The 21877-nt window shown below is 38.1% G+C and overlaps 3 protein-coding genes across 3 annotated transcripts; 1 reads left to right on the top strand and 2 right to left on the bottom strand.

Moving 5' to 3' along the window:
* Window positions 1-40: 40 nt before the first annotated feature.
* LOC143448830 (uncharacterized) lies at window positions 41-7646 on the bottom strand. Its single transcript, XM_076948731.1, has 15 exons — window positions 7382-7646; window positions 6315-6452; window positions 5836-6027; window positions 4903-5115; window positions 4393-4511; window positions 3576-3708; window positions 3266-3454; window positions 3024-3125; window positions 2544-2748; window positions 2237-2432; window positions 1911-2113; window positions 1486-1746; window positions 1207-1375; window positions 712-931; window positions 41-499 (listed from the first exon to the last, which is right to left on the bottom strand). Exons 1-15 carry the CDS (start codon window positions 7455-7457, stop codon window positions 309-311), a joined length of 2607 nt encoding a protein of 868 aa, XP_076804846.1. The 5' UTR covers window positions 7458-7646; the 3' UTR covers window positions 41-308.
* Window positions 7647-8662: 1016 nt separating this feature from the next.
* Window positions 8663-11194, bottom strand: LOC143449115 (centrin-3-like). The gene is made up of 6 exons (XM_076949191.1): window positions 10999-11194; window positions 10555-10690; window positions 10287-10401; window positions 9449-9537; window positions 9275-9377; window positions 8663-9103 (listed from the first exon to the last, which is right to left on the bottom strand). Exons 1-6 carry the CDS (start codon window positions 11013-11015, stop codon window positions 9060-9062), a joined length of 504 nt encoding a protein of 167 aa, XP_076805306.1. The 5' UTR covers window positions 11016-11194; the 3' UTR covers window positions 8663-9059.
* A 384-nt stretch (window positions 11195-11578) lies between these two features.
* On the top strand, window positions 11579-14690 carry LOC143450675 (retinitis pigmentosa 9 protein homolog). Its single transcript, XM_076951316.1, has 4 exons — window positions 11579-11978; window positions 12083-12243; window positions 12839-12930; window positions 13553-14690. The coding sequence occupies exons 1-4, from the start codon at window positions 11935-11937 to the stop codon at window positions 13943-13945; spliced, it is 690 nt and encodes a 229-aa protein (XP_076807431.1). The 5' UTR covers window positions 11579-11934; the 3' UTR covers window positions 13946-14690.
* The last annotated feature ends 7187 nt before the right edge of the window (window positions 14691-21877 follow it).

The following is a 21877-nucleotide window of genomic DNA, read 5'->3' as shown; positions in this document are numbered from 1 at the left end:
TTCATCTCGGTGCTTATTTATTTGCTACTCAGCAAATCGAGATAATACGATTTATATCCGGTTACAACAGCAAGCGTACAGACGAACAACAAATTAGCATTTAAATGGAGTAGCGTAAAATCTCAGTTTGAAAGTAAACGTAAAATCTTAGGCTGACAAGAATTGCTTTCAAAGAAATTTAAATCCTATGTTAGTTGCTCCTTAATTTAATCATGTGATGAAAGAGATTTGCTGGAAAATGATCATTTGGTTCAGATTATATCTCGGTTCCCTGATAAAATTTCTAAGCTTCGCTTCATAGGTTGCCATTAGATCCCCAATCGCTGCCCCTCGTCGGTGCTATCGTCCAGGTCCGGGAATTTGTAGGAAGCGCTTCGACCAGCCTGGCGGGACTTCATAAAGAGAATAACGGCAACGATCAGGAAAACAGCGCCGACGATCGGGAGAGTGTAATAATACCACGGGGTTGGGGGTGTCACATTCCCGCCGCTAGTAGGCACTGAGCAATAAAATCGAAGTTCAAGGAATTAGTCTCGTACTTTTACGTTGTATTACCATAGGCTACACTTATCGATGTCCGAGATGTGCGACTTGTAAAAGCAATTTCACCCGCACCGTGTAGCATAACACTTAAATGTCGCTAAATTGCTACTGTACACTCAAAACGTTGATTACAGTCGACTTCAAGCTTCTAAAAGCAAGTTGACTTACGTAAACAACGGGTCGGGTCTTTGGGGTCCACGACGAAACCCTCAAAACAAGTACAGACGGGCTGGTTTTCCTGCGATACGGAGCAGAAGTGTTCGCATCCGCCCCTGTAGCTTCCTCCGCAAGTGTCCGTTACTTTTATAGGCCCGGCCGATAGGTAGAGGGTGTGAGCATCCAACGTGATCGTTTTTTCGTCACTGGGAGAAGCGATGGCGTTGCAGCGCTGTGAATAAAATAATCCTCTTTACAGCGTACATCACGCGTAAAGTTTTAAGCCAAATGAAAGTCAGCAGAAAAAAGAACACAAAAAGCGACGATGGATAACTTACTACCATCTAACTAAAAGTCTTTTGGTGCTTATTTGAGATGCCTACATTTCCGCTGCTGTTTTTACTCAAAGACGACGTCAAGTAACTCACTTCGAGTCATTTTTGTAATTTTAAAGCATTAAGTCTAATTAAATTAGAGTATGTTTGACTGGTAGCCTTGACCTCGTACCTGGTTGCAGTTTGCAACATTCTCCGTGTCGCAGAGGTCAGCGAAGCAATGGACCATAACGTCTTCCATTCCGCCATTGAAACTTGAAGCCGGGAAGCCGATACTGACCCAATTATCCAGCTGCTCAATATACGTCACGTCCTCCTGAGCTCCTTGGCCAAGCCGACATCTAAACAAAGGGCAAAACAACTTATGAATGTTATTTAGGTCTCTCTATAAATGATTAAAAGCACAACACCATGCCATCGCGCAATAATTGTCATCTTGCTTTGTGCTTACCCGTTTACAATTATGTCTTTATAACGTCTGTCGCTCTCCAAGCTCGGTGACATCCAGCAACGAACTAATCTCATGTCAAATCGTTCACTGTTCAGCCAGATCGTGGAAATCGAGGCATAGACGCGGTCTTTGCCGGCCTCCAATTCCCGCGTGGAATCGAAATCGCTCTGGAAAGACTCATCGTTGTAAATGTTCAAAGCAGCTCCGACTTTAAAACCATCGATGTTGGCGAACGCGCTTGCAGAAGCTTGACGGGCTGTTCTGTAAGTTGCAGAAAGTTAAGCTTTTATCCAAAGTTTCACCTCTGAGGGAGCAGCGCTGGCTTAAAAATGTCTAAAAATTAACAATTTTCACAAAGTTTTTAGCTTGTTTGAAACATATTTTCTAGTTTAATTACGTTTTTGAAATATTTGGTTTTGTGTTACCTTTGTTGAATTTGGCTTGATGCTGACCTCTTGCGGCGTCCAAGATTGAAGACAAAGATACTACCGGAAGTCACAGTCTGTGTATTCTGGTTAATAGAGCAATAAAAGCCGAAACTGAAGTCAGAAGTTCGATCGATTACACCACCGCCTGATCCTATTTGACCGCGAACTGAATTCTCCACAATGATAATGTTAGAGGCTGTCTGCAAAACATTTAAATTCAAGCATAGATTAATTATCATTACGGTTTGCTTAATCGAAGGTAAAACTATTGCTGGTTTCAGAAAACGAAAAAAGATAAAGTTAGTGGTCAGATACGAAATTACATCGCTGGCTCTGTGTTTTGTGCCGCACTCCGTTCCATAACCGACGACTTCGAATCTGTACTGGGCCCCTTCATCATACCAGCGACGCCCCAAACAGTCGGGGTCATTGCTATAGTCCCCAACAAGATCTTCGGCCCCTCCCAAATACAAATCGTCAAGGTAGAATCCCGCCTGGTTGGCGACGTAGCGGTCGAACCTGTTGAAAATGATTAAATAAGAAATTCAATCAACAAACGTCTATGAATCAAGTCCTCGCAAAGGTATCAATTATACACTCGTTAAACCGTATGAGAATAATGCTGTGTACCTTACGCTCATGCTGTTGCTCGTACAGCTTAATTTCGCGTTGAGAAGATTTGCTCCGCCATTTGCAGTAAATTCGGCTCTGTTGTTTTTGATGTAGTCTGGGGATAGTCCATTTACTATGACACCGTTACTGTTACAACTCGAACCGGGGCTTAAATTTGCCACATCCACAATGAACCTTTCTCCGTCCGCCTCGAAATTTGTACCTATGGAGGAAAAATATGACAAAATACAGCTGAAACTTATATATTCAAGTTGTTATGCTTTACTGATGCAGTAGCTAAATACCAAAACAAAGCTATTCACATTAAAATACATCTAAACGCTGACAGAGCCAATATGCAATAGTTAATTACTCACTGCAGTACGGTAACACATGGGCTATTAATATCGTACTATGCTAAAATAATGTGAATATTTGATAACTATAACTTATATGATAATTAATATTAATCCAGTTTTTTAAAATTAGAAAAAATACCGTTATAATCGCAATCCACGAGGTAGACCGCAGAACAATCTTCAGACCAAATTTCCTTTTTCTCAAAAGCAGCTTCCTGTCCTCCGACACACTCGACCGTTTCTGCAAGAAAAAGTTTTGACAAATTTCTTTTTATCGAAGTTTTATATATTATATACATATTGTACAAGTTTTTGGGAAGACAGTGTGCACTGTGCAGTATGAACGGAGCAAACAGGGTCAAGAAATATATCGCTTTTTACCTGCCGGGCTAGCGCATGTTCCATTTGAACTTTGGACAAACCCCTCCAGGCATGTGCATGTGAAGTCGTTAGGAAGGTCGGTACAAAAAGAATTAGAAGGACAGGGGTCTGCATCACACTCGTTGATGTCAATGCAGTTGAAACCGTCGCCATCGAAGCCATCTCGGCAGGTGCAGTCATGCCCAGGGCCTGGAAGCACAGCGAACCGTGAAGAATGATTTTGAGACTGACTTTTGAATGTGCTGACGTTGATAGAAGTCTCGCAATTTATCGTTATTTGCACTGAACTTTTATTGGCAAAACGTGTCACCTGTTATATAGACCGACTGTTTAGAAGGGCCACCGCATTCGTTGCTTGTACCTGCAGGCTCGGTACAAGTCTGGCATCCAGAGGAAGATGTAAAGGAAGAAATATTCGAGGTGCAAGCACAGTTTGCGTTAGTCTGTGAGAAAGGAAACAGTCATTTGTGGTCGAGCGATTCACGTCGATTCAACCCAGGATCGTGCAAACAACGCTCGTGGGTTGAAATGTTCTGGGTTTAATCGTCCGCTGATTGAATTGTCCGACCACCAAGTTTCAAGACAAAAGTTTCGAGTAGGCTTACTAACGAGGATTTTGACCTAAACTTAGATCATTACAATCACATTCAGTGAGATCACCCGAAACAACAGGACAAATTGCACTAACAGCGCCTCAAACTCATACAAGCTAGAAACTTTAATTCTCTAACACAAACTCATCCATACTTTAGGGAACTTCCCTTTAATCACTTCCCGCGGAATACCCTTCCTTGACCAATGTTTATATGATATAATAATCTTTATCATCGGAAGTCTTTGTACCACTTAAATCCGGCGATAATTTCTCATCGCTCGAGTCCCGGTTACCGAGCTAGCAATTGTGGTATTTCTGATTATCACAAATTTTTATTTAGGTGTTTTTGAGTTTTGTATGATATTACCCGAATTTAGGACTGTCTACCATGTTCATTGAACAGAAGCAAGTGTCCTTAACGCTTTCCCAAGAACATTACAAAAAGGTGTAGCTCCACTGGGTATCGGACACGGACCGGATTATTTACAAGCTAGCTCCTAACCCTGCATTCGGCTACCGAGCAGGGACTTACCCCAAACACTACGGCGTAGTCTTGGTTCTGGGATTTGCAGATCCTCAAACAATCCTCATAACTAAGGACAGCACCTTCTTCTTCTCCAACGAAAGTAGAGTCATAACATCCGACGTAACCTGAAATCATCAAACCGTGTAAAATGTAAATTGATTGCTAGAAGTATCTACTGTAGGTCGGACTTTTATGAATGGATAAAGCTTGGAATCACTTTAGTTGAGAATTAGGGAATCAACCAAGAAAAAACAACATTGTGGAACAATTCTATTTGCTGCAGGAATTGTCCTATTACGTAAACAACAAAATATTCCCGTATTTCTGGACTCGTCCCGTGCTTCCATACAATAGCAAATAAGTATTCATCCGAGTTCAATAGACGCTATCATTTTTGTCTCACACTATCTTTGTTGTTAAACGACAGCGTCAAAGCAAACAGCGTATTTTATCGGACTTCAGGCAAGGCTAAATTTCCGAAGCGTTGGAAAAAACCCTGCCACAAAGTACACTTACGTTCGAGATTCTGACAGTCAGCATTCTCATCGCACTTTGGTTCAACCTGAAGAGTACATTCGTCCGAATAAAGTTGGCAAACTTCGCCGGGCATTGACGGATTGAGATCGATATACCCGAACAGACATTCGCAGGTGTAGTTCCCTTGAATATTTGTGCAAGTAGCACCTTCGGGATCGCAGGTGTCGGTGGCGGCGGCACACTCGTTTATATCTGAGCAAAAATCTTGAAAATTACTCATCGTTACTTTAATGCATCAGTTATGGAAGAATAAAAAAATATTTAGAAATGACAGCAATTACGAATCGTAAAAATAAAAAAAAATGTTTAATCGCTACGAATGATCCAACCGTTTTCATCTTCAACAAATTAATTACCGAATGCACTCGCCTGCTAAAAATCATTAATAACACCCAAAAGGATGTGGCCAACTTGCATCTATACAGTAGCTAAGGTTTGTTAAATGTTATAAACTCGCGAACGCCGAAGATATTGCATTTGTGGTAAGCTTTACAAATGTGTAACTTCAAGCGAATTGCTACAACAACGTTCTCCACGACTGCGCAAAGTACTAAGAATTTGGAGTCCGCAAGAACGATAATTTCTTCACTTATACTTCTGTTAAACTAAATCAAGTGTAATAAGTTATTTAATATTTGCCCCGCATTTCAAAAGTGGCTTCATTTTCAACTCATTAAGGTATGTGCGTTGGACACGGCTGCTTTAGACACCACTTAATCAAAAACAAATCGTATAATCATACCTTGCTATGGGAAATGCAATTAGCTACAGTAAGCAACAAAACACGCGTTGACTTTAACATAACTTAGCAACGGCGTAAACACCTGATACACAAACAGCACGGTCAACACACACAAAATTCAAGCGAGCGCGGTAAAGCGCATGAGACAAATTAATTAGGCCTATACTTACCAACGCAGCTTATGCCAGCTCGGTAAATGGTAGTGTTAAGCTCGTCCTTCCAACGCACGTTGTCTTGCGGACAGACGCAATCCAGAAATGCATACTCGCTGGAGGATTTGTTGTTGTTGATAGTGCATAAATCTGTGACGGGTGTGTCAGAACCGCTGAAACAAGGGTTCGCGGTTTGGCAAACGTCGGCAACTGGAAATTAAAACGAATAACTTTTAAGAAGCGCATCTGAAAAATCTACTTGCGAAATAGGTAAAATTCAATGTGTATGACGTCGACAGATTTGACATAAGGCTGTGCATTTTCGCTGCAATGATGAGAAATACAATGTTTTAGTTATTATAAGTGAGTTTTGTCTTTATTCTTCAATACAGAAATAAATACAATTGTTAAACTTCATTTATTTCTTTAGTTATTAAATATTAACAAATCTTCAAGAATACCGATGTTGGACAAAAAATCGGAAAAAAGTCACTCACGTGAAAGGTTAAAAATAAACATGGGAATGTCAATAGAGCGTAACGAATCAATATACAGGAACATTCCTTCGCGACACGTTTCAAGACCGGCTACGGTTGTCTCCTCCAGACAGGAATTAGTAATTACAACGTCGACTACTGTGAAAAAAGTAAGCAAAAATTGGTTAGGTCGTCTTGCGTCTTGGTAAAACAAAATGGTTCAGAGCCTCACGATATTAATTCTTAAATAATTTCGTGTTGGTATTTAGTATATCGTGTTGTCGCCTACACAAATGATCTTCAACCGCTGGGGACAAAGGTTCTTTTTCCTACCCGCGCAATTTACAACCTTTGAAATGCATTACTAAAGAAACAAATGTTATAAAGTGTACAGTATATTATTACTATTTAATCTGCGAGAAAAAATTTTCCACCGTGCTAGATATCGTATGATCTTTCCGTATAGAAGTACAGCTTTTTATCAAAGCTGGAATACTATACGCTCTCTTGTGTTTGATATGCTTGAGTGACTATTAACCACATGCTGCATAGTAACAAAACACTTGCCAATGATGTCAGCATATAGTAGCCCAACTATGCACATTACAAGATTGAAGTAAGCCCAGCAAACATTCCGTAAGATAGTCAAGTGCTAAGCCGTTCTATTCGGAGGACTCGTTTAAATGCCTTATCTCATTTGGCCACCCGCCACGACGATTGGCATTGATAAACCTAACGAGCCTCATAGTAACAACTACAAACAAAATGTGAAGTTTTCCCCAAAATTTGCTAATATCTCAAATATTTCATAACATATCCATATGATAGTTACATGGTTGGAAAGTCTGCAAACTTTCAGAGACATTTCAGCTCCCTACGTCTTCTATCTGCAAAGTTACCAGCTAGTCTTTTAGTCCAGTGTCACTGGGATAAGAAAATCGGATCAAGATGTACATAATTTACGCATGAGAATGAAGCAGTGGATACTTGCGAGTTGCGTGCAAGAATCACGCAAGTGTACGGAAATGAAAATTGTCCCTACATTTGAAAACTAATTTGACACTATACTGAAGATTTACTTCACTTACCAGTTTGACCTGAACCTCCGCTCAACAATGTCGCCAGAATTGCTAATAGAAATAGAGGGGCACCGACACTCTTCATCGTTTATCTCGTCTTGATGAAAGTTTCCAGCTGTATTTCAAAATAACTACTCCGATATCCCACTTTCCGCGGCAAAGTTTCAAGATCGCCAACAAAAAAGTGAAATTTACTTATTTAACACAAAACTAAACCTAAGAAATAAGGCTTGATTCTTTATGTAGTACGTCTTGTCATTAAAACAAGTCATAATAAGAGGCGTTACGTGAGGCAATCCATGCAATAAGAACCTTAAATGCATCAGCAGGAAATTAACGCCGGATATACGATTATTTCATCGTTGTTCTGCATTCTATTGTACAGCACCTCGTGATTTGTATTGTTGTAGCAGCGCTATTCTAACAAAATATTATCTAACTACTGATTGAACCAGTCAACTTTAATCGCGTACGACTTTGATATGAAATACTACGGTTGTGTATCAAACCTGTCAAGCCGCCTTTGATCATTTCAGGATTTGCCCGTTTTCTCGACTATACCTAACTTTTCCTGCAAGTCGTAATGCCAAATGACAAAAGCGAATGTAAAAATGATGCGACCTCTAACTGCTTACCTTGTTTCCAAAAACAGTGTTGTAATGACTTGAGTTAGGCCTACATTTTCAGAAGATTTGACTTAAAAAGACACAAGCCCTTCTCCAAATTCTTTGCAAAAAATAACTCGAGTCATTGCGACTCCGCAGCATTGAACAGTTTGAACACACCTACGCACTGTTTTGTGTGAAATTCTAAAGCTGATGGACATTGAAAGCCTACTTTTCAGCTTCTGATATGGTGAGACCGACTCGGACGATGGTACCTGAATGGTCTTTCCACAGGCTTAGGTTTAAGACTGGATCCACACAGAGATTTCTCGCTAGCGGAGCTTACATTTGCTTAACATAATCAAGCTGCCAAGTGTCAAATTTTAGAAACGGAAAATCCGCTCGCAAGATACGTCCAGGCCCACAGATCCATCCATAACCCTAATTTGACCAAGGCAGCACAGCCTACTGTCTCAGTATCAGATCGCGACATGCTCCGACAAAAGAATTTACCAAAACGAAAGTTGCTAATTTAGACAAACTTAACCATTTACTTAGGTGTCCTGCAGCAATGACGTATGGCCACTATTACTCAGGTGTGAAACGGTGCAGGCACCTTAAGGTTCTGATTGTACATGACACTTTTTTAATATAAAAACTATTAGAAAGCTGTACTAAGGCGAACTTATTACAAGTATAGATTTAATACACTCCAGCCGTTTATAAAAAGCATTTTATCACACAAGGAATCTGCATATTACAGGACACCAAGATTCAGCCTCATTTTCTTCAAGTAAGCTCAAAATGAGATAAAGTGCAACTTGATACAACAACACAACTGTTCAGGTGAAGTCGACAAACATTATGGTACGATCCAGTATTACTTGATTTGTCTTATTTTTTCAACAGGAAATACTATGGTTACATTTAAGATTTGAAGTTAAGAAAATTTAGTCAATTGTTTCCTTCAGGTTTTAGATCCTGTTCAAGCAGGTTGTAACCTCCCAGGGCTTGGGCCATAAATTCAATGCCAAAATGAAAAAAGAATCACATCCAAAACTGATTTCTTGTTGAGAGGATCTTCACGTATCCCCAGTCATAATGGTGACAAACTCCTCCAAGTTAACTGAAAAATAAAATTTCATCACACGCTGGCTTAACTTTAAATATAATTCAATTTCATTTTCACAATTGGAAGCTGAAATTTATAGATACATAACATGGGCAGTATATACAATTATACATGGTTCAATAAAAGCTATAAGTAGGTACTGCAAAATGAGAATGGTTTTCTTACTCTCCCCGTCACCGTCTGTATCAAACTCATCAACCATTGCACGGATTTCATCTTCGGACATGGTCTCTCCAAGTTCACGAGCTACTCTGCGCAAGTTTCTCACCTACACGAAAGTGCTGCATATAGAGATACATATATTCTTGCTTTGAACTTTGAGCAATCACAAAATCTTACCGATATTCTTCCAGTATCATCATCATCAAATAATTTGAAAGCCTTTGTCAATTCCTCCTGTGGATCTCTCTCTAACATCCATTCCGTCACTGCAAAAGGAAATTTTTTTATTTCAGACAGCCGATATCAATCATTTTAACTCTGTTAATTAGTGATTCGACTCTTTTTTGTTGGAAAAAAGTTGATAGCAAAGAGACAAGTAATTGAATCAGTTTCATGTGGCATCCACCATCTCATTATAACAAAACTGATCATTAAGTTATCATCAATCAATCATTATCACATTGCTATATACCAGGGCTTCCCAAACTTTTTTGCTCGCGACCCCTTTCAAACTTCTGAAGTTTTCCGCGACCCTTCACGTTTAAATTGATAAGCAGTGCAAAATATACATTAGTCATTAGTGACATTTATTGAGATGCAAAGACTGAATTCAAGCCACCAGTACTCAAAGCCTACTTACTACTTTACACATATGTAGGCTACTGCAAACAAAAAAGCACACACATTTATTCAGTGTGATTGGTCCGACTGCTTTCTGCTACAAAGCAAGTCCAGCCGTGGCTCAATATCTATTAATGCTGGTCTCAAGGCGGTTTCTATGTTTATTAGGCTGGAAGTATATTTTGTTTTGATTGTATTTTGTACTTCGTGTAAAATTGGTATACGCTCTGCGACCCCTGAAGTTCGTTACGCGACCCCCAGTTTGGGAAGCCCTGCTATATACTATTGCTTGAAAAAATGAGAAAACGGAAACTCTTTAACAAACAAAAAGCAGTGATTGCTGATAGAAAATAAAATACATCGTCATATTATCCAACAGCTATGTGGCACTTACTGACATCATTGTAGTCATCAAAACTTATGCTGCCAGTACCCTCACGATCATAATCGCGAAGCACTTTAAGGACATCTGCTTTTTTCACATCAAACCCTAATGCTCTCATTGCCACCTGCAGAAAATGTAGTTGTCTAGAATCACCTAAATTTTATCAGCGAAAGACCATATATACAGACAGCCATTTAAGGTTTTTTTACGATTACATAAAGTCGCCAATACATATACACCATAAACGCACAAGCTCCTGGAAATACATTCCACACACCTTTAACTCATGATAATCTATCTTTTGATCTTTGTCGGTGTCAAATAATTCAAAAGCTTCTTTGATTTCCTGCTTCTGTTCATTGGTCAATTCTCTTCGTTTTTTGCGTTTGGATTTTTCAAGCCCTAACTCGCCTCTACACGTATACAATATACATACAGTACCACATGTAAAGAAAAAGTCTTCGAGTATAAACAAATGTTGGCATGATGAACACAGTGAAGTCAAATGTCTGTCTCAAACCAGCTCTATGAATATTAGGTTGTATATAGGTGATTTTAATTAAGCAAGAAAATAGATTTTGCTCATCATTTATTTAAGACTGCTAACTTTTTGACTGCTTTAGTTGTATAAATTCACTAGAGCAAATTTTTAAATTAACAGTAAACTGTAGGCTATGTTTTCTATTTAGCGAAACAGATACAAAGTGGCTACCAAACTTACCTCAAGGATAAACTCATTTTGGTGTGCAAATTTTGTTGAACAAACAGAACAGCAACAACAATTTACTTTTTATTTACAGTCCAAAGCAGAAGCTTCAAAAACAAAATAGTTACGAACACCTGGCGTGTAGCCGTCAATCCACTTCCAAATCAACTTAACAATGTTGTTCCTAACAGTTTCGTTCGACTTAGACTTTTAAGGCTTTATTTAAAAGCAAATAAACTGTTCAAAGTGTGACGTCAAACAATAACAGTTGCACGCTCCCACATAGAAATCATACCAAGGTAAAATAGTGATTGGTAAAAATAGAGTATAAGAAAATAAGTTGTTTCAATGAATATTTGCTTTGATAAATGGAATGATTTTTATTTAAGTGCTCTACATTCTACTTTGCTTGTCTGTATACGCTACTTTATAATACTGGTGGTAGCTTTTTTAGGCTAACTGTTGGTTACCTAACCTCCCATCGATAGATAAGGTTACTTTCCTTGCAGTACAGCAGCGATCTGAACTCTTGCTTTATACCAAAATTTAGTCAAACGAACCTGTGTATTTTGGAAGCACTCAAGGCGACGCAATAGTGCACTGAGTAGGCCCCGTAAATACAGAAGTCAGGTACTAGGCTGTGGTTTGTGATGACCGTGAGGTCTTTGGTTGTTCATCACTCCGTGAGATTCTATTTGGTTTTGTGCTTAACTAGGCCAGTAGGCCTATACTTGTAATGTATTATAAATGCGAAATAAAGCTCATTCTTTCACTCGTTTCAGTTACAGTCCTAGGCCCTAATGAGCAGATTGACTGATTTGCCAGTTAATCTGGAACGACAGTAATTTAGGTTGCTAAAGTGCTGGATATAATCTTACTGGTGTACCAACCTACACTCATACATAGGCTGTGCATTAAATTCAGATTTATAAAAAAAAAACTGACCATAATATGGAGAAAGCGATAATTGAACGTATCAAACATATTGAAACTTTGTAAGTATGCATCTGTTGGTGTCATTTCATTGCCATAGGCTAGACCTGTGTCTGAATCCCGTACGTATGACATAGATGAAATAAAATTCTTTCGTGTTTTCCAGTTATGAACAAGCTCCTCCGGGTTTTGTTAAAGAGCATGAGGATGCTCCTGAAGAATGCATCCCGGATACTGAAGAAAATCGCAAAGCAAGAGAGTTCCTTGCGAATGCACCAACAAAGGGCTTATGGATGCCACTTGGAAAAGAAGTTAAAGTAATGCAATGTGAGTAACCTACATTGAGGCAGTCATATTTGCACTACTGACCACTACTCATTAAATAAAGTAAATTTCTTCCGTAAAATTGTAAACTTCTATTGTTTTTCACTTAATGTTCAACCTACAAACCTACAGTAATAGTTATGGTTTGTTAACCTACCATTAACTGTAATTCAAATCCAGATCCACCCCCTAAATCAACTTAAATCGAAACATTCACACTGTTAATTGTTTTGAGTTAACCACTGTTGTTACCTTTTAAGTTAGCTGTTTTGCAAACATTTTCTGCTCACCCCACTGGTGTGCTGCATGCAATACAAGCTGCCAGTGGTATAATCACTTCCCACATTTTTAGAAAACTTTTACTCTGTGCATTACTTAAAAGACCGTGTTTTTATTCCGGCATAACTTTCAATTGCAGGGGTTGTAAGATTACTGTAACATAAACACACACACACATATATATATGTATATATAAAAATATATATACTGTAACAAAGTTTGATACATGTAATTAGTTGAAATGAGTTTGATATATACAGTATATAAATAGACTAGACATCAGTGGCATAATATTAACGTTTAATGTATGTTGTTTAAGGTTGGAAATGTAAAAATTATGGACACAGAACAGGAGACAGAGAGTGCCCACTTTTTATATCTGGAAACACGGCAAACGAGAAGTTTCGTGAGGTTTGTTTTTGTCTCTTGCATTGTTAATTATGTAATGTATAGGGGAGTGACCTGGCCTAATAATCTAGCTGTATCAAACTGATTGTGCAGTTCATTCAGCACATGCAGAAATACTCGCTGTATTTACAAAACTTGCACCATAAATACTCTGCAATTGTAGTCTTAAGTGCAAGAATTTGGCATATTATGCCTAATATGGCATCAGAAGTGTCAATTGCTTGAAAATATTTGTCATACAATGTTCTCTTTGTAAAGTGTAGGTTATATGCATAGCGTTATTTTTCTCATAGCAGTCAGATGGATTTTATGGTTACACTTTATAAATTATTGGGAATTGCAGCCAAATGGTTCTTTTACTAAAACAAACTTGTCAACCCCTTCATTAGCACTACTGAAAATTAAAACTTGAATTAGCTTGGTAACCTGGCCGATGAAAATCAGAGTTGTTCTTGTTTCTGTGTGGCAATTGCTTTGTTGTTAAATAGATTGGTTTAGTGTAAAAGTTCAAAAAGTAAACCATGTTTTTAAAGTATTAAATGTAACTTTGGATTATTATTCTTATATGATTTCTATACCAAGATGAGTATTTCCTTTACGAGAACAGTTTGTGTATCGGATTTAGATGCACGAGGATCCCATGTACAACATTATGACTGATGAAAAGAAAACTGAAAACAAAGTCAGGTGGTTGCAACAGATGTTGGAGAAATCTTCTACGTCCGAGAGCGAGAGTGGTTCTGAACATAAAAAGAAAAAGCACCGAAAGGCAAAACGGAAGAAAAAGAAAACAGCATGGGTCGAAAAAGACACACCTGCGGCCGAAAGGAAGAAATCAAAGTCAAAAAAAGATTTTGAGAAGCATAAGCACGACAAAAAAGACAAAAAAAATAATGAACTTGAGCAAGAGAAAAAAAGAAGAAAAAAACATAAGCATAAATCCCGAAACGCTCGCTCATCAGACAGCGACCACGAAACCTCAAGAAAAAAACATAAAGGTGACCATCACCACAGATAGCGCTCGGTGCTGAATTTATCCAAATCAGGTTGCTTGTAACCTTACAATATTGGAGATAAGTATTCATTATAAAGAGTATACTATCTCTGAATTCATTTTACGTCAGTTACGTTAAAATAGTAACTTTTCTATTGTAAAATTATTGAATATACTGTAGTTGTTTGTATTCTCTTCTTATGGCACTTGTGCATTATCATTTTTTCGACAGCCATACTTAATAGAGGATTTTCTGGCATTTTTCACAAATTTTCCAATTTTTTTCACTTTCGAGGTATAAGTACAGCATTTGTCAAACTTTGCGAAATAGTTTTCACCTTTAGCTACAAAATTCGGTTATAAACAACAGTCGTGGTATGTTACTCAACATCCTCTAATGAGCGTTTTCTATTACCGCTAGGTAGCGCTTTTAAGCTTCGTCACATTCAATGACAACCTGATCACCAGCAAAGTTTTGATGGAATTCCTGAGCTATTATCTATTAATACCTGCCTTTGAAGGTTTTAAAACTTGGAATATTGTTAAGCATTACGACTTCTCAATCCATTCTTTTATATTAGCTCATACTGTAGCCCTTCATAAACTTTAAATGCTGACTGATAGCGCATTCTCAGTTTAATTATTCTGACTTGATGATTTTATTCACTTTTAAAACTGCTTGGATGGGGTTATATGGGCCCGTAATGTTATTTTTGTCGACCATGGATTAAGCTTTCGGTGTCGTCTAAAAATAGGCAACCTAATGGTCTTTTACCTGTAGTTGTCTATTAACTTTGGAAGGCAGAAGAAGTAATCGTAGAAGACTTGTTGTTGGCAAAGATAAAAGGAGACGTTTATTTTTAAAATATCTCCGGTTTCGTCTATAAATCTGAGCTATTTTAAGTCTGCATAGTGGAAAGATAGGCCAGCGACATTGCAGCAAATGTCTTTTTTGAAGTAGGTAATAGCCCACGATCCATTTTTTTCACAGTGCTATGTAGCAAAAAGCAAGGTAAAGGTGTTCGGAAAATACCTGTCAGTCGATCAAGCATGTAAACCGTCGACGAAGACCGCATTCCTCCTATAACCGCAAGGTAATTTGTGCAACAATCTAACCTGTAATTTTTGAATTGCATTTATTGGGCTGAACGAGACTTAGCGAGCAGTTAATGACAGTCACAACATGTGCGAGTCACAAACACCTACAGTTCTCAAAGTACAGTATGACATGTTCATATTTCATTAACATAAGGTGTAAAATGTTCATAATGTCTTTGGTAGCTGCATAGCTTCAATGAGTTGGGCCCAAAGTAACACTGGCATCTAAACTTTGCTCAACTTGCCAGGAAATTACCTCAACATTCTTTACAAAGCGGTTTTAGTCGAAATTATTTTTGACTTACACAAATACGCGTAAGTTTTGCACCCTTCTGATTCCTTTAATATTACAAAAAAACTTACAATTAATACGATAATTAATAACAACTCATTGCTGGATTGTGAAAACTAGTCTGGTTGTTTGTTTGTGCTGTGTTTTCAGCTCCATGGTAATTAAGTCGTACTCGTATCCATTCGTCTATCTATATACGATTACTGCATATAGGCCCATATTTGTTATTGTATTACAGCTAGGGCGATTCTTTATTGACATGAAAAACATGACTTTATTGACTATGAATTGCCCTAATTTTAACTAATTAGGTATAGCTTGCGTGTCCACATGCCGATGCATACACAATGTTGTTGAGTGTGATTGCGAATTTGTGGTCATTGAAAAAGACTTCAGGGAAAAGATATTACCTTTATGCACCTTGCCAATCATTAATTAAGTTATATGGAGTCGACACAAGTTAAGTTCAGTGTGTTCGTAGGGTTATCTACAAAGTAACGATCAGCAAGCCACATTGCGGTTGATCGTTTGAGCAGTGATGAGCTCCAAAACCCGGCTTTAAGCTTTCAAAGTCACCTTACACAAAATCAGATTCGGTTTTGATGCTTTGGCTTACACCAAGTGATGAGTGATTTGAAAAACTATTTAAATTAAGTCACATGCATGTGGGTTACCTGATAAAAATAAAGCAATAGCAAATTTTCTGACTTCGCGAAAACGTTTAGCCCAGGTCAAGGCCGTTGTAGCCAAGCCATTTTTTTCTAACTCGAGCCAATTTCAGTCGTGACATTGTCAGTTTAAATTTTGTCCCGAGTTAAATCAAGTCAATAACTTTAAATTTAATATGTTTCCTGACGTCACATAAGCGTTGAGTTAAATTGGTTATCATAAGTTCATGTCTGTCTCCAAATTAATCGGATTTATAGCCTGCTTTTTATGGAAATATTTTTATTTAATTAATTTTCCTCATGCCAAGCTCTGTTTCATGCTGTCAATTATCTATATCCATCGTATTTGTCGTCTGTCCAGTTATTTAGATTTTAGAACATTTAAGTCAAGTAAAGTCATTGGATAACTTGAACTCCATGATCCAGTCATGACAACACTGAGCTAAGACTAAAACAGATTGAAATGTATTCGACTGTGTTGAATTCCAATAGGCCTACCCTATAAGGTGTGTTTAAAACCATGAATTAACATCGTTCTCGTCACAATCATTTTGCGCCTCTGCCAAATTAATGTACACGAAGGTTAATGATCATATAATTTAGTCGCCTTCAACCACAAATTACAGAGTGACTATTTGATCGAAAGTAGGCCACGCAGCCTGTTGTGAAAAATAGGCGGTTAGGTTAGCGTTGAAAGAATTGGTACAAAAAGTTGATTTATCTTACAGTTAGATTTAGTTTACAGAAGGTAAAATTAGGTTTCTATCTTATAACATTTAAACTGGGTTAACAAGAAACCTGTAGAAATAGCTTTGAACATACGATTTCTCTGGTGAAACAGTGATAGCCTAAAAAGACTAAACCTGATGTCAAAATTAAAACTGATACGAATCGTCAAACCTTAGTTCAAGCCGGTAAACTACATGTCACTTGAGGTCAACTGATCTCTATGACCACATAAAAAATACGCGGGTCACTGAATCCTAGTCACTAAGACGATTTAAGGTACTAAAATACTTTTTCGATTAAGGTACCCATTTTTCACCGTGCAGCAAATATCATCCCTGTTGACGACGAAATTCTTTTCTATGACGTAACAATAACAACAATAGTCACGTAACAAGTTATTAGTCAGACAATTAGATGAGTGTTGAAGTTATTTATCTGGATGAAAACAAGGTAAGTCACTAGACATCCCAAAAATGATTGAAGTGGCATGGTTTTAAAATTACAAGAATTTTGCGATTAGGATGACAAACACGTGCGTACAAGGCTGTTAACTCCAAAATGTCGGTTAAATTGTGTATTTCATCTAATTTCAGCTCAGAATTATAACACAAGATTCCGGTTTACAATGAAAGGCGGTAAACCGTGATAAGCTTATTTTTACAGGTTAAACAAAAAATAAAATATTATTTCTCTTTGTCCACTAAATTGTGCAAATAAAATAACTTCCAACTCCAATCAACCGCCGAGCCGCTTGGAATCACAACGATTCGAGCTTAATTCCATGCTTTTCAACGCCAAAACCAGTCAGATTCAAGAAGCGATTGTTCGGGCTTGGGCGCTTGCTGTTTGGTATGTCAGGCATTCACTTGGCGAGCATGAACGCTTTGTACAAACAAGACCAGGCTTTGGAATGTTGATCCGCGTGCACGCCCGTGCGTTAAGCTCCCGCGTGTGTGCGGGCACGTCGCGGGTAGAAAAAGTCGTAATTGGATGACCAACGAAACGGCAAAGAACACGATTTCGGGTGGAGAGAGTCGGGTGTCAGTGCAGTAACACAGTGTCTAACTCTCTAACTGGACAGTATTGTCTCTTAATTTTGATCAGAAGTGAAAGTCTAATGCGTTGAATATATGATTCTCAAGACGCCCAGTAAGATAGTCGTTTGGCTCACGTGTGGATTACAGATTCAGAATTGAACTTAAAAGGCGAAAGCCGAATACCGAATCGTTTGGATTACGCAACATGTCTCATTCATTGACTGGATTTAGTGAACTTGATTCCCAGCTGTGTGTGCATGATGTGAAGTCCAGAAAACGGTCGTCCAGCAACTAAAATACAGTACGTCATCATTTGAGCGATTACGTCTGACCACAAGATAGTCGTATTAACTTTGCATGTTCGTTATTGAAAAGGTCAAAAATCGAAATGTTTATGTTTACAAGTAATGTGCAAGCCTTTTGTAAACATTGTTATGAAGTTGTACAATAAGATGTCGATAATATGGTTTCTTGTAGAAGTGCTTGTGTACCAATGTGTAGGTTTGTTATGTATTTGATTGGTGGAAAAGGCCACGCTATCTGCGGTAAAACGGCTGCTTTTCCGAAAGTTTTGACTCAATATGGTTAAGTGAAAGTACGGGTTAATGCTATTCGCTGATGAAATTACTTGCTAGTTGACTAATGGTATAGGAGTTCGGTTAACTAACGAATTTAGTTAAACCAAAGAAATGATGATATACAGCCTGCTGCTTAGCGTGCTGACTCAGAAGGCAGGTAGGTTCACAGAAAACATTTAAGTTCACGAAGTTACTTCGTATATCGGCGGCTCTAGCCATGGCGTTAAGTGCTCTTGGTTCATAGAATTTAAGTGTCGTGTTTACAACCAGGCCAAGCGATGAGGTTGGCGCTGTTTACTATACGTTACCCATTCCATCATCGTTTAAAAGCTATATTTAGCAACTACACTCGAAATGACGGGATTTGGTCAGCGCCTACGTAACCATTTGGGGGGCGATTGCCGAAACGGGGTTGCTTAGTTATTTTGTCAATTTTCTTTGTATTTGTGCTTGATAGCTTTGGTTTATGTCGTTATGGCGCCAGTCATTAAAAGTATTTGGTGGTTTTATTATCCTCCTTTGCTTTTAACAAGTGCTCCTGAAATTTATAATGAGCGTGACCACGGCAAGAGTCGCATTGTTGGTGTCGTATTCAATCTGTTTCGCTTCCAATATCGTTTTAGATTCTGTATAATTGTGTGGAGTCGTTTCGGATTTTTATGGAAACGAAGTTGAATCATAAACTTAAAATGTGGTCGCTGATAAATGACAAGCAATTACCACATTACGCTATGAATAAGCGGTCGATGCCCCAAAACGAGAATTTTGCCGAAAGAAAAAGAACACAGACGACCAGGTTTTACTAAAACAGCTTTGGTAGAACACCGTCATATTTCTTGGGAGGACGACAATAGGTTATTGGAAGTGTCGAAGCGACCATCCATTGATCTGTCCGACGGTCGGCAAATCTAATTCATTTGATTTGCGTCTGGAAAGGACAGTCGCCCACACTGACGTAATTTGCGGATTTATTATACCTTCGAAGCAGGAGTCAAATTTTAAAATTTTGATTTTACTTTTATTCCACGAAAACATTTTTCTTTACTTAACGAGTAATAGTTTTTTCAGAAACAGTGAAAATAAGCTTGTTTTAAAAAGAATAAATTGATTTTCTGTAAACAGACGCTGTAAGAAATCGCTTATTGTTGGAATAATGGAGATTGTTTAAGTTTCAATATTAATAAGTAATGTATTCTGTTTCCGTAAGACGTAACGATACTGTAATATTCTGTTCATAAAATACATTTTGTAGCCATAACATTTAGTTTTTCGTAATAAACTTCCTTTCACGTTGATTAAAAGGAGTGTAAGGAAAATGCACTTGTTTGTATTATCTTGTTTGTTATTATCTGTCGCATTAATTATTCACTGGACTCAGCACGTACGCTGCAATTGTTATCCTAGTGTAACTATTCGACTAATGTATCAAAACTCGTGGGTTTAACGCTATTCACTTGTACTTTAATTAGTGGTTGCAGTTAGATCAAACTGATCGGGTTGTGTTGCTGTTATGATACCGCGATCACAAGACAAGGTCGCCATTGTTTGCGATTGCTATTGTGGCTGCTTCAAACCGCCAATGATCTTGTAATGATGCGTTGATACCAATTCGAAAGTTCTAAGCATTCTGCATAACTCGATGGTGAGCGTTAAGTGGCGGGAATCGGTCCAGTTAAGAAAAACAAAATTCTTTTCAAGTGTTTTTGCTTTAAGCGGTAGCTGACAATTTTTGTTTCTGACTCGCCCAAATTAAAGTGACACAGATATTAATATCAGTTTGAACAGACCACGAAACACCTGTTAGTTCTTATGCTTACTATGTAATTAACGACCGCCGGTAAAAACACGCGACTTCACAGTAGGCGAGCGAAATGGCAATTTCAGGAAAACTTATCCTGCGGTTACCACAGAATGCGAAGTTGTTTGTCTTTGTACTTTCCATGGCTTCTTGCTTACGTGGTCAAGAATTTGTGCGAGTTTTTGTTTACGTCATTGGGCAAATTTTTGAAATATAACCTTTTAAATCATCTCCAGGATATCAGGCTTTCACGTCATGTATACTATCAATAACCCGAGCTCACCGTTGCCAAACCTTTATGTCACGCGGTAGATTGATCCATGTGGTGTTTCTGGCGAGTGTTCCGAGATTTGGATTCGATTAAAATGTTTTTGTTGGTTAAACTAAGGGTCGTTCATTTATTCACAAACGCACTTGTTAGATTAAATCTCGTTGGAATAATTTCTAATTTTTGCAAAACCGTTCTTCTCAGCGAAGGTAAGAAGTATGTGGTAGGCGGAATTTGTGTGTGTGAATACTGTATATGTGCTTTTATAAACAGGCCGGTTTGAAGCTTGTATTCTTTTGAAATTATGTCTACCATTAGGAGAAAGTTTCGTCGAACTTACGACACTGAATAAATTTTAGAAATCCGTGACCATTAAGCTCTATTTTTAAACAACATCGGTCGCTAAATGTCCCCTAGGATAGTTGAAAATGTCGATTGTGACGTGCGCTGAAAGAATTGTCTGTTTTTTTTTCATGCCAGGAACTGTAAACACAGTATATATGCCCGCCACGAAAGTTATTTCCTTGATGACATGATTGCCCGAACAAAGTAGATTGAAAGAATGCGCAGAATCTTATAAAACTGGCCGTTTTAAAACTTAAGCGGAGACATTTTACGTTTTTGGAGACCTTCGAAAATTTACGACTGTATTAGTAGTAAAGAGTACACACTGTATGGCCGGTACCCATGGTCATAATTAAAATGAGTGTAGTTCATCAAGGTCTTGTGTGGATTTTGTTGCCTGATTAATGTAGGGTATGGTTGGAATGTGTCAGACGATACCTGGTCGCTCAAACAAACGAAAAACAGCTACGGCATCTCGCATGTGATTAAACCGCTTAACCTTTAACGCTTAGCAGGGCAACGAAAGAATTTAAAATTTGACAAAAATCTCAATTGCGGTCGTCGCCCTTTAAGATGCAACGCTTGGAGGATTCTACAATGAGCCTTCATGTAGACATTCCTTTCGTAATTGAACGCTTTTAATATTTAAAGTAATAAACAAATTCACAACTATTATCAATTATCACTGCAGAATACCTCCAAAAGATTTGATTGACCGTACATATTAAAGTCTGTTTTATGCGTGCGTGGGGCTTTTATAAGAGTATATGTATCAGGGACAAATTTTACAAGGGTTTGATTTCCGTAAAATGTTTAAGAACGTCTCGCCTAGTAAAGTTTCAAAAAATCCCAGTTTCTTTCATTTGAAGTTTTTCTTTGTGTTTTGAACGCAGTGCTGGTTATACGACACCCGAGTGAACAACGCTGTTCCTTTCGCGCTTTGCCTGTTATTTTGTAAGTACGCCAGGTATGTTGTTTACTTGTATTTAATTTTGTGCCCAGACTTTATTTACCACCAACAGTTCCACTGCGCATTCCAAATTAGGTTGATTATTAAACCGCGCCCGAATTAACCGTTGCTTTGTTTGGTTATAGAGACGCGATTATTGCTAGTTTGTGCCAATTTGTCTACCTAAATTCACT

This window comes from Clavelina lepadiformis, chromosome 3, assembly GCF_947623445.1.
Source record: "Clavelina lepadiformis chromosome 3, kaClaLepa1.1, whole genome shotgun sequence".
In the NCBI taxonomy this organism is placed as follows: domain Eukaryota; kingdom Metazoa; phylum Chordata; class Ascidiacea; order Aplousobranchia; family Clavelinidae; genus Clavelina; species Clavelina lepadiformis.
The sequence above is the reverse complement of the archived record's forward strand: the minus strand, read 5'-3'. Positions and strand labels throughout refer to the sequence as shown.